Below are 13,397 nucleotides of genomic sequence, written 5' to 3'. Positions count from 1 at the left end.
GTATCTCCTCTATCACCCTACCCTGCTCACTGCCCCCCACCATGTGATGTAATCTTCGCAGACACTGCGCATGCGCCTCCTGGAACGCAGCGAGCCCGGAAGATGTGTAAATACAAGCACGTGACATCTCTCTGCCTCCCTCTGCTGGACACACCGGAGTATGACAGGCTGTAATCCGTACGGCTCCTCCCACTATTCTGGACGGTCTCAGGCTAGTGACGTCATCATTCCGGGCCCGAGCACAGTGTGGGGATCACGTGGAGCAAAGATGAGGCCGCTGACAGAGGAAGAGACCAGAACCATGTTCGAGAAATTGTCCAAATAGTGAGTGTGGCCCCCAAATACCGGGAGAGAAGAGGGGCCCCTGGAGGTGTGTCTGTGGGGTCCCTGGAGGGTGTGACTGTGGGGTCCATAGGAATGACCGTGTGGGGCCCATGGAGGGTGTGACTGTGGGGCCCCTGGAGGGTGTGATTGTGAGGTCCATAGGGATGACTGGGGCCCCTGGGGATGTGACAGTGGGGTCCATAGAGATGACTGTGTGGGGTCCATAGGGATGACTGTGGGGCCCTGGAAGGGTCACTGTGGGGTTCCTGGAGGGTGTGACTGTGTGGGGTCCCTGGAGGGTTTGACTGTGGGGCCCCTGGGGGTGTGACTGTGGGGTCTATAGGGATGACTGTGTGGGGCCCCTGGGGGTGTGACTCTGGTGCCCATAGCAACGACTGTGTGGGGCCCCTGGGGGTGTCATTGTGGGGCTCATAGAAATGACTTGTGGGGCACTTGGAGGGTGTCGCTGTGGGGCCCATGGGGGTGTCATTGTGGGGTCCATGGGGGTGTCATTGTGGGGTCCATAGGGATGACTGTGTGGGGCCCCTGTGGGTGTCACTGTGGGGTCCATAGGATGACCTTATGGGGCCCCTGTGGGTGTCACTGTGGGGACCATAGGGATGACCTTATGGGGCCCCTGTGGGTGTCACTGTGGGGACCATAGGGATGACTGGAGCTCCTGGGGATGTGACTGTGGGGCCCTGGAAGGTTGGGTGACTCTCTAATCATTCTTCTCTCTCTCTCTCTCTCAGTATCGGGGAGAATATAAAGCTCTTGGTGGATCGTCCTGACGGCACTTACTGCTTCCGGTTGCACAACGAACGGGTCTATTATGTCAGGTAGGCGGGTCTATTATGTCAGGTAGGCGGGTCTATTATGTCAGGTAGGAGGGTCTATTATGTCAGGTAGGCGGGTCTATTATGTCAGGTAGGAGGGTCTATTATGTCAGGTAGGAGGGTCTATTATGTCAGGTAGGAGGGTCTATTATGTCAGGTAGGAGGGTCTATTATGTCAGGTAGGCGGGTCTATTATGTCAGGTAGGCGGGTCTATTATGTCAGGTAGGAGGGTCTATTATGTCAGGTAGGAGGGTCTATTATGTCAGGTAGGAGGGTCTATTATGTCAGGTAGGAGGGTCTATTATGTCGGGTAGGCGGGTCTATTATGTCGGGTAGGCGGGTCTATTATGTCGGGTAGGCGGGTCTATTATGTCGGGTAGGCGGGTCTATTATGTCGGGTAGGAGGGTCTATTATGTCGGGTAGGCGGGTCTATTATGTCGGGTAGGAGGGTCTATTATGTCGGGTAGGAGGGTCTATTATGTCGGGTAGGAGGGTCTATTATGTCGGGTAGGAGGGTCTATTATGTCGGGTAGGAGGGTCTATTATGTCGGGTAGGAGGGTCTATTATGTCGGGTAGGAGGGTCTATTATGTCGGGTAGGAGGGTCTATTATGTCGGGTAGGAGGGTCTATTATGTCGGGTAGGAGGGTCTATTATGTCGGGTAGGAGGGTCTATTATGTCGGGTAGGAGGGTCTATTATGTCGGGTAGGAGGGTCTATTATGTCGGGTAGGAGGGTCTATTATGTCGGGTAGGCGGGTCTATTATGTCAGGTAGGCGGGTCTATTATGTCAGGTAGGTGGGTCTATTATGTCAGGTAGGAGGGTCTATTATGTCAGGTAGGCGGGTCTATAGGAGATCGATCGTTATTCCTTCCACAGAACTCTCTTCATAACCAGACTTGTATTCGTTTCATTATCGGAAGGGGAACGGCGCTCTTCACTGGGGGCCCCGCTAGCAGCCCCCCCCCCCCTTCCCATCCAATTCTTCTATGGGCAGGCTGGTCTCTTGATCTATATCCACTGCCAGTAATCGCATGTAAAAAAATTCAGACACGCTGGCTGTACCCAAGTCAAGCGATGGAATGATCTGGGTACACCCAGCCTGTCCATTGGTGGATCAAATTTCGGCCAATCCCTGCTGAGATTAGATTCATCTCTGGCCAGCCTAAGTTGTGAGGAGGAGCTTGCACCAGAGAGAGGGAGGAGCTTACACACCGGGATCGGAGAGAGGGAGGAGGAAAGTCAGAGGAAGACCTGGGGAGCCGGAGGAGCACACAGGGGACAGTCGGGGGTGATTGGCGCGGTGGTGGGGGCAGTTACAAGCACCGATCTCCCTGTTATATCCTTTCAATAAAACAGCTGACAGCCACGGGAGGGAGAGGAGCGGCTGTCAGCTGCTTTATTGAAAGAATATAACAGGGAGATCGGTGCTTGTAACTGCCCCCACCACCGCGCCAATCACCCCTGACTGTCCCCTGTGTGCTCCACCGGTATTCCTCTGGCTTCCTCCCCCTCTTTTTCTTTTTTTTTATATATATATATATGTGTGTGTGTATTTTTATTAAAGGGCCAAGAGATCCCTAGGAGTCCGGATGGCAACCCCCCTTTTTTTTATGTATTTTTTTATAAAAAAAAAACTTTATATATATATATATATATATATATATATATATATATATATATATATATATATATATATATATATATATATATATATATATATATAATATATATATTTTTTTTTTTATTAAAGGGCCCACAGGTTTCTTTTTTCCTTTTTATTAAAAGGTCCCCAGGGGCCCGGAGGTCCCTATGGTCCTGGATGGCAACCCCCTTTTTTCTTTTCTTTTGTATTTTTTTTTTTTTTATAAAAAAAAAATGTATATATTTTTTATATATACTTTTTTTTTTTTTTAAGGGGCCCAGGGCCCTAGATGGCAACCCCCCCCCCCTTTTTTTTTTTTTTTTTTTATAAAATATAATTTATAATTGTTTTATATACTTTTTTTTTTTTGTAAAGGCCCCCCCCCCCCCCTTCTCAATTAGTTGCGGCTCCCTGCTTCAGGGGGCCTATGCCTGAAGCTTTGTAAGGGGCCCCATCATTTCTGATGGCGGCCCTGCACACCCCCCCCCCCCACACACACACTTTGTAGATAATTTTCACACCTTCCATCGATCTTCTTCACTTTTTATTCTCCACGTCTTGATTTGCAGTGAGAAGATCTTGAAGTTGGCGACAAACATCGCGCGGGAGAAGTTGGTGTCGCTGGGGACGTGTTTCGGGAAGTTCACCAAGACGCAGAAGTTCCGCCTTCATATCACCGCTTTGGATTTTCTCGCTCCGTATGCCAAGGTAACGGCTTGTCGGCCGCAGAGCTTTGCGATCAGCGAGCGCAGAGTTCACACCGCTCCACCTACTTTCACACTAATCTCCAATTTATAATACAGGATTTTTATAGCAGTTTGCACAGGTGGACAGTACAGTTACAATACAAGAGGGCCCTGCTCAGAAGAGCTTACAATCTAATACGTGGTGCAAAAGGGGGGGGGGGGGGGGGGGGGAGCTGAAGTTATACTTCAGCTCAACTCCCCCTTCTTAACACAGAAACGGAGCTGAGGCTGTGCGCTGGAGCTCCCTTCCCTTGTCACCTTATATCTCTTGGTGTCAGGGGAAAACTTGTCAGAAGTGACTTCATGCTGATAGCAGAGGAAGGAGGTAGCAGACAGAAATTACACTTGGTGCTCTGGACTGAGACAAGCACACACTATAGAGGGATATGCTTTGTTCAGATTTCATTTCTGAGGTTTACAAAGACTTTAAAGCCAATGTGTATATGTAGGTGGGATTTCTGTGTCTCTTTTGGGGAAATTTATCCCTCCCCCCCTTTTTTTTTTTTTTATATCTATCTCTATATCCCTGTGACACAAATACCAGAAATAAGGGATTTGAGGTGACTGGGATGGGAAGATTTAGAGAGAATTAAAAGATGTTTCTCTTATTGAAGAGATTTCTCTTCATTTCCTGTCACCAGTGAGGCCAACGATGAGAAATCTCCAGAGCCCTCCAATTCCTCCTGTACTGTCTGCCCTTGTGTTGTAAAGTGCTGTGCAAACTGTTAGCGCCAGATAAACCCCATATAATAATAATTATAATGTATAATAACATATAGATCCTGTTTAAACAAAATAAATAAATAATAAATCCTGTATAATAATATAAAAAAACAGGATTTTAATATTATTATTGATGATGATGATAATATTATACAGGATTTATGTATTTAAAAAAAAAAGATTTTATGTTATACAGGATTTATATTATATTCTTCAGGATTTATATATTTAAAAAAAAAACAGGATTTATTTTTTATTATTATACAGGATTTATATAAAAAAACAGGATTTGTGTGTGTGTGTGTGTGTGTGTGTGTGTGTGTGTGTGTGTGTTTGTTTTGTTTTTTATAGGTCGTGTATAATGCATAAATCCTGTATAATAATAATATATAAATCCTTTTTTTTTATATATATAAATCCTGTATAATACATAAATACTTAAGAATATATCAATTCTATATTATGAATATTATTCAACAGGATTTATATATTATAACAATACAGAATTTATATATTATTATTTATTATACAAGATGTATGTATTAAAAAAAAAAGGAATTATTATAATATATAAATCCTGTTGTGTGTGTTTTTTTTTATTTTTATAAATCCTGTATAATAATAAAAAAAAAAAAATGTATATATTATTATACAGGATTTATGCATTATACACGATCTATGGAAAAAAAAAACACCCACACACAACAGGATTTATATATTATAATTCCTTTTTTTTTTTTTTAATACATACATCTTGTATAATACATAAATAATAATATATAAATCCTGTATGATAATATATAAATCCTGTTGAATAATATTATTCATAATAATAAAGAATTTATATATTCTTATTCTTCAGTATTTATGTATTATACAGGATGTATTATATAAATCTTTTTTTAATACATCCTGTATAATACTGAAGAATAAGAATATATAAATTCTTTATTATTATGAATAATATTATTCAACAGGATTTATATATTATCATACAGGATTTATGTATTAAAAAAAAAAGAAGGAATTATTATTATTATTATTATAATAATAATCTCCCCCATGTGGACACAAATACAAATCATTCAGGGGATCCGACTCTCCCCCCCCCGCCTGTATTTCTTTAATACAAAGTAAATATTTTGGCTAAAATTCCATTTTAAATTGACGTGTCAGACTGGATCGCCGTGTATTTCTCGGGGGGCCTCACACCCGCCGGGTCCCGTTGATCAGTTATTGATCGTTCCCTCTAATGATCGGTGTGTTTCCTCTCTGTACAGTACAAGGTGTGGGTGAAGCCCGGCGCTGAGCAATCCTTCTTATATGGAAATCACGTTCTGAAGTCGGGATTGGGAAGGATAACGGAGAACACGACCCAGTACCAGGGGGTCATCGTGTATTCCATGGCCGATGTGCCGCTGGTGAGTCCTCATTGTGTCTTTTCTGTGGGTTCAGATGACAAATATTTTTCTGGAAGGGTCACGTGTGATGGAATGTTGGTGGGAGGGGGGCAGTGCAGGTTTAGGAATTGGAGCCTCCATAGACCCATAATTCCAGGGAAATCTCTGTAGTAGACACACGATTGGATAACGTCTGGTTTTGGTAATGATTGTGTTCCTCTCTCATCACACACAGGGCTTCGGCGTGGCGGCGAAGTCCACTCAAGAGTGCCGGAAGCTGGACCCGATGGTCATCGTGGTTTTCCACCAGGCCGACGTTGGCGAGTACATCAGACATGAAGACACGCTCACATAAGCTGCTGTTCATTGGACTGCCAAGGACTTTCTAGATCAGAGGTGACACTCCTACAGCCAATCACATCACAGGAACTGACATGACACGGCAGACATGCTCAGTATAAGCTCCGCCTGCTGGAGGTCAGAGGTCACTCTTCTTTATGGACCTTTTTTTTCAGCTGTCTGTGGCCTGGTCTTGCCGGAGGTCATTCTTCAATGTATGGACTAGAAGCAATTCTATTTTGTATACAATTTCCAGCAGTTCTGTTCTATTAAACCGGACCGGATGAAATTTTAATACGTTCTCCTGTCCCCCGGAGGCTTATTTTTATGTTCTACTTTGCGGGTCTGATCTTTACAAGCGGGATCTCCCCGACTGCAACAATAAAGAGGTTGTAAAGGTTTTTACCTCCATACATTCTATGCATAAAGATAAAAAAAGTGCCTGTGTGCAGCAGACTTCCTCATTGGCTGGAGCCAGTAAGCCGATGAGGAGAGAGCGGAAAACGGGCCTCGGCTGTGTGCTAATGGTCACACAGAGCAGTGGCTCGGGAGCCCCCATAGCAAGCTTCTCGTTATGGTGGCACTTTGGGGGGGTGGGAGGAGCCAGGAGTGCTGGTGAGGAGGGACCCAAGATAGATTGTTTGTGAAAACTATTTTTATATATTTTAAACCGCTTTAAGGGCTCTTTTACACTTTTGTAAAATTTTAATGCAGCCTACAAGTGCATTAAGGCACCTATAGTGCTAATGAGTATTTAGGACGTGGTGTTCATGGTGCGTCACGCAACACTAAAATGCCTCGTGTGATTATTTCCCCAAAAAAATATGGTGCAGTTCAATAGCAGTGAGTGGAGGGAGTGGCAAAGCATCAATGGCTGCCAAACTCTGCAGCAATCGTTGTTTTTGCGTCCCAGCAACACTTGAACCTGCAGTGAGAACACCTCGATCACTCCCTATTTGGGGTGCAATGGATCAAAAAACTCACGGTTAGTTTCTCAGATCAGAGCCACGGATCGGATAATTTTTCAAATCACCACCATATATAGTCCCCACTTAATCCCCCCCCCCCACTGTAATGTCTGCATCATCTCCCCAGTCAGCGCCACTCTGGGAAGCACACCTAGGCCACCGCTGGGTGTACCAAGATGGCCACCGCTCCGGAGCTAGGCTGAATCCACTGTTTTTTCTATGGGCTCAATATGCAGATCGCATGGTGTGCAGATCCACGGACGTTGACCCGTTAGGATCAATGACGATCCTTCGCACCCCTACTCCCTATTGTAACAATTTTATTTTTATTTTTCTTTAGGGTCCTTTCACACGTGCGGAGCATTTTTTAGATCAGTTTTTTATCATCAGTTGATCGTTTTTTTTTCATCCGTTTTTCATCAGTTGTCTGTTTTCACATCCGTTTTTTTTTTTATTTTTTTTTGTTAGAACTTTATTTTTATTACATATTTTGATGAAAAACGGATGTTAGCGGATCGGATGTTAAATGGATCGTCCGCTAACATCCGTTTTTCGTCCGTTCCGTTTTTTTGACGGAAGAAAAATAGGGTTTTTTTTCGTTCAAAAAAACGGAGCTTAACGGAGACGGATGTTAACGGACGTTAGCGGATGCTCATCCGCTAACGTACGCTATCCCATTGGACAGCATTGCAGTCCGTAAACGGACGTATGAAAAAACGGACGAACGGTCCGCACGTGTGAAAGGACCCTTATAATCACTTTTTTTCCTTTTTATAACAAAATTTCAACATAAAAATACACACTATACATAGTGGGCTAGATTCAGATAGGTTACCGGATCTTTAGATCTCATTTACGATCTGCCGCCGCAAGTGCTTTATTCAGAAAGCACTTGCCTGTAAATTTGCGGCGGTGTATCGTAAATCCCCCGGCGGAATTCAAATTCCGTGGGTAGAGGGGTGTGTAAAATTTAAATCAGGCGCGTCCCCGTGCCGAACGAACTGCTCATGCGCCGTCCGTCATATTTCCCAGTGTGCATTGCTCTAAATGACGTCGCTAGGACGTCATTGGTTTCGACGTGAAAGTAAATTACGTCCATCCGTAATCGAACGACTTACGCAAAAAATAAAAAATTTGACCCGAGAACGACGGCCATACTTAACATAGGATACGCCGCATATAGCAGGGGTAACTATACACCGGAAAAAGCTGAACGCAAGGGCCGGGCGGTCGTTCGTTTCTGAATCGGCGCAACTCCTCATTTGCATATTCCTGGCGTATACAAACGGAAGCGCCACCTAGCGGCCAGCGTGAGATTGCAGCCTAAGATCCGACGGTGTAAGTCACTTACACCTGTCGGATCTTAGGGATATCTATACGGAACCTGATTCTATGAATCAGGCGCATAGATACGACCAACAGAACTCAGAGATACGCCGTCGTATCTCCTTTCAATCTGGGCCATAGTCTTCCATTATGTTGCACAGGTGATTTGAAAAGCGTAGCACTTTTGTCTGAAGGGCGTTGGCCAGGAACTTGTCTTGCATACAAAACAGCAAAAAAATTGTCAGCCAACAAATGCAAAACTACATGGTTTTTAAGCTCTTTAGTGCAACTCCCGCTACTGTTGTGAGCATTGCATCTGAGCATGCGTGTTTGTACTTTGGCGTTTTGTCTGATGGACTTCTGTACACACAATCGGAAAATCCGACAACACACAATTGTTGTCAATTATTTTTAAAAGCATGCTTTTCCACATTTGTTGGCGGAAAATCCAACAACAATTGTGCGATGCAGCGTACAAACAGTTGAATTTTCCCGACAACAGCCGGTCATCACCCAATTCCCATCGGAAAATCCGATCGTGTGTACGAGGCAGGGTTTGACGAATTTGCTTGGAATCTAGGAGCCAGCTAAAAAAGTTAGGAGCCAGAAAACGCGCCCCGTCGAGCTCGAACGCATACCAGATGGCGCCAGCTCACAGAAGGAAGAGCTTGGGACTTTACAAGGCCGCGGGGGCGCACGGAGACACATGATCGGTAATTAAGGCCACGGCCTCAATTACAGGGCGCCAGGTCACAATTTCTTGTCGCAATTGCGACCTGGCGCCCGGATTTTGACGAACCCTGGCCTAAAGGGTAAGGGGAAAGCAAATACACAAAACCTTTTCTGTGCAACACGCAACTAAAAATACGGGACAGCAAAGTTTATGCATTGTATAGCACCTCCCACCAGTCAATGACTAGCCAGATACAGGATGACGGATAGAAATGTCAGCTCTGCAGCCAAACCGGCTCCTTTTAGGGCTTTGTTATGGGAGAAGAAATCTCTAATATTGGCGCGTCAAAAGGTAAAAAAAAACAAAAACTTCTGTTAAATAAATGTAAAACATCACAGCTTATAAAATATTTTTATTAGTAATGATCAGTTTCATGGGAAAAGGCACAGCTTAGAGCAGATCGATGGTTTTGATCGGGACAAATAAACGGGTCCACTGAGCATGTCTTGTGTAGAGGGATGAGGACTTGAATCATTCTGCGTGACCCAGAGAAATTTCCCAGCATGTAGAAGAATCTCATATTAACCCTCCATGACATCACCGGTAGGAACCGGCTTCGGTCTACTGATGAAGTTTGTTGGGGGCGAGATCTGTGCATTGAGTTCCCAGATTGCGTTGTGTACGAGCGCAGCGTCTGCATCCCGTCAGCACCGCGGCTTCTGCGCCTCTGTGGTGGTCTTCACATTGAACAGGCGCTTCAGGAAGTAGAGCTGCAGGACCCCCGAGACCACGATGAGGACGCTGGTACCCGCCGACCACCAGTTCACGTAGTAGTAGTTGGACATCAGTCTGTAATAATCGGAGCCTCGTCTCATGCGGGCGAAAGTATAATAACGCCACATGTGCAGAATACGACCCAACACCACCTGAGAGCTCGCCTGAAAGAGACAAATGGAAGTCAGGAGTCCGTCCAACGCTATGCTGGCCACAGTCCGGCCCCTCTGACAGTAAACTGGCCCTTTGTTTAGAAAGTTTGGACACCCCCACTATATAAATGGTTTCTTGGGTGACAGGTCAAAGTCTGCTGGGATTATTAAACCTCACATCCAAGATGGCGGCAGCAGGCTTTGAGGAGGTCTACATAAAAAGGTGACTTTTACAGATAAATAAATTCACGTAATCCTAAGGAAAGATTGTTTTTGACATTAATGGTCTGCTGACAGGGTCTCTTTATCCACTTTCCGCCTGCGCTATATAGCCGGAAAACGGCTACAGCGTGAGCTTCCAGTGCCGCCCTCACGTACACTCTGTGATTGTCGAGTCCTTCGGACTCCGCTGATCACAGAACAGGGTAAAGAGCTATCACATCACAGCTGTATACCAGGTGATCAGCTGTCAGCCAATCACGGAAGTAACCCCCGTGCTGACAGAATGAAGAAAAAAGCCGGTAACCAGCTTCTGTTAAAGGGACATCAGTGCCACCTACCCCCGTGTCCCGCCGCATCAGTGCCACCTACCCCCGTGTCCCGCCGCATCAGTGCCACCTACCCCCGTGTCCCGCCGCATCAGTGCCACCTACCCCCGTGTCCCGCCGCATCAGTGCCACCTACCCCCGTGTCCCGCCGCATCAGTGCCACCTACCCCCGTGTCCCGCCGCATCAGTGCCACCTACCCCCGTGTCCCGCCGCATCAGTGCCACCTACCCCCGTGTCCCGCCGCATCAGTGCCACCTACCCCGTGACCCGCCGCATCAGTGCCACCTACCCCGTGACCCGCCGCATCAGTGCCACCTACCCCGTGACCCGCCGCATCAGTGCCACCTACCCCGTGACCCGCCGCATCAGTGCCACCTACCCCGTGACCCGCCGCATCAGTGCCACCTACCCCGTGACCCGCCGCATCAGTGCCACCTACCCCATCCGTGCAGTGGCATCAGAGCCACCTACCGAAAACACCCCCCGTGCCGTGGCATCAGCACACATCCATGAAGGAGAAAATTTACACGTTTGCTAAATTTTCTAACAAACTAAATATGAAAATTTTTTTGTTTTTCAAACTTTTTGGTCTTATTTAGTTTCTTTAGCAAAACAAAGCCCAGAGGCGATTAAATACCACCAAAAGAAAGCTCTATTTTTCTAAAAAGAATGAATAAAAAAATATCATATGAGTACAGTGTTACATGACCACGTAATTGTCATTCAAAGTGTGACAGCGCTGAAAATTTGGACTGGGCAGGAAGGGGGGTGAAAGTGTCCGGTAGACAAGTGGTTAAAAAAAAGAACTCTGCTCTAAAGCAGGGAAGGCAGAACTCACCTCAATGGTTGCTAAAGTGTCGTTTAACTTCTGATGATGGTTTTCAGGCGCATGCTCGGGACCCTCCCCATCATGGAACACCCCAAAGTTCAGGTACACCTGGGCTGAGCCAAAGTGGTTCTGCCAGTTATTGACACACAGCTGATAGAATCCTGAGAAGAAACACAGAGAGGGAAAACTTTTCAATATACAAGAATTAGACTGAACACGGTAATCCCACCTTGTACTGTGTCTTGGGTAATACAATCCTGTTCTTTACTATGACATACATAACGGAGAACTGATTTTGAGTTAAAAAGTTTGAGACAGGATGCAATATAGTGTCTCAAACTTAAAGATGCATTGACGATGTGTCTCAACTTAAAGATATATTGACGATTAGACATAAAAAAATAAACACATTGGCCCGGATTCACAAAGCACTTGCGCCGACGTATCTCGAGATACGCCGCATAAGTGCAAAAATGCGCCGTCGTATCTGTGCGCCATGCCCACAAAACTAGATACGCCTGAAAATAGGCTTCATCCGACCAATGTAACTTGCCTACGCCGGGGTAGAGTGGGCGCACCCATTGATTTTCTATTCACATATGCAAATGAGGGAGGTAGGCCGATTCACAAACGTACGTCCGTCCAACGCAGTGCGCGTAAAGTCATACGTCTGGCGTAAAGTTATGCTCCATAAAGGAGGTGTAACTCAGCAGCATCCATGCAAAGGTCTGCACCAGGGAACACAAGCCGTCGTCGTTTACGTTGGACGTGAATAGGGCTGGGCGTAGGTTACGTTCACGCTGTAGGCAGTAATCCATCGTATCTTAGGGAGTAGATCCGACGTGATTCTGAGCATGTGCACTGGGATGCGTCCACGGGACGGCGCATGCGCCGTTCATTATACGTATCTGTCTGAGCCTCAGCTCATCATTTACATGGGGGTCACGCCTCATTTGCATGGCTCACGCCCACGCCGGCTTACGCCTAGGAAACCCAGCGCAGATTTGGCAGCACTGGCTTTGCGAATCCAGTGCTTGCCTCTCTGCGCTGCGTCGGCGTAGCGTAAAGAAGATACGCTACAGCGGCATAAATATGCGCCGATGTATGTGAATCCGGGCCATTCCCTCCCAGCCCACTCTAGTATTTCCGAGTAAATTATACCCACCTTCCGAACAGAAGTCAAAGATTGGCTTTCCTTAGGATCAGCAAATAAAATGACAACAAATGTGTTTTTTGAAATAGAAAATGTATACTTATACAACACCAACATTTCTGGGGTCAATCAAGGTCACATACATGACCAATGAAAAAACATACATACAGTGGAACCTCGGATTACGAGCATAATCCATTCCAGGACCCCACAAGTGAGGTATCGCCACGTGCGTTAGAGCGTGTGCAACAATTCTAGCACTAGACCTCCTCTAACTCGAAAAAAGTAACCTATAAAAAAAAATTAAATCGTCGCCTATGGAGATTTTTAAGTACCGAAGTTTGGTGTCATTCCATGAGTGTGCGCAATTTTAAAGCGTGACATGTTGGGTATCTATTTGCTTGGAGTAACATCATCTTTCATATTATACAAAAAACATTGGGCTAACTTTACTGTTTTGTTATTTTTTAAATTCATGAAACCGTTTTTTTCCCCCCAAAAAAAGGCGCTTGAAAAATTATTGCGCAAATACTGTGCGAGATAAAAAGTTGCAATGACTGCCAATTCTTTTCCCTCAGTGATTGGCACCTAGAAAGTCTCCATCTTTGGTGTTTCTTCAGTCATATATCATGCTGTGAGTGTCACCAAGCACAGGATTTGTGCCTCCAGAAGATTAGAACTCTTACCCGTCTCTTTGGTCTCGAAGTTGATTTGTCCGCGTCCATCACTGGAGGTCTCAATCAGAAATCCCTGCGGGTTGTGGACTGAAGCCGACACCTTCTGGTCCTGCATGACTCCAGAGGTCCATTGAACCTGCAGGAAACCAGAACACGAGTCCAGCCGGCATCATACACAAGTATTATTATATTATAAATAATAAGAGATACAGTAAAACCTCGGATTGTGAGCATAATTCGTTCCAGAAACATGCTTGTAATCCAAAGCGCTTGTATATCAA

General features: G+C 45.5%; 2 protein-coding genes across 2 annotated transcripts in view; one reads left to right on the top strand and one right to left on the bottom strand.

Annotated features, from left to right (window-relative positions):
- The first annotated feature begins 151 nt into the window (after positions 1-151).
- NIP7 (nucleolar pre-rRNA processing protein NIP7) lies at positions 152-6,316 on the top strand. The gene is made up of 5 exons (XM_040329608.1): positions 152-324; positions 1,077-1,163; positions 3,377-3,515; positions 5,557-5,697; positions 5,912-6,316. Exons 1-5 carry the CDS (start codon positions 161-163, stop codon positions 6,029-6,031), a joined length of 651 nt encoding a protein of 216 aa, XP_040185542.1. The 5' UTR covers positions 152-160; the 3' UTR covers positions 6,032-6,316.
- Positions 6,317-9,374: 3,058 nt separating this feature from the next.
- TMED6 (transmembrane p24 trafficking protein 6) overlaps positions 9,375-13,397 on the bottom strand; it is an 18,909-nt gene continuing 14,886 nt past the window's right edge. The window contains exons 2-4 of the mRNA XM_040329607.1: positions 13,126-13,252; positions 11,296-11,447; positions 9,375-9,920 (exon numbers count right to left, since the gene is read on the bottom strand). Of these exons, the coding sequence (XP_040185541.1) occupies positions 9,687-9,920; positions 11,296-11,447; positions 13,126-13,252 (513 nt within the window). The 3' untranslated portion in view covers positions 9,375-9,686. The remainder of the gene's footprint in view (positions 9,921-11,295; positions 11,448-13,125; positions 13,253-13,397) is intronic.

The sequence above is a fragment of the Rana temporaria genome, chromosome 11 (genome assembly GCF_905171775.1).
Source record: "Rana temporaria chromosome 11, aRanTem1.1, whole genome shotgun sequence".
In the NCBI taxonomy this organism is placed as follows: Eukaryota; Metazoa; Chordata; class Amphibia; order Anura; family Ranidae; genus Rana; species Rana temporaria.
Note: the sequence above shows the minus strand (reverse complement) of the source record. Positions and strands in the feature narration are given on the sequence as shown.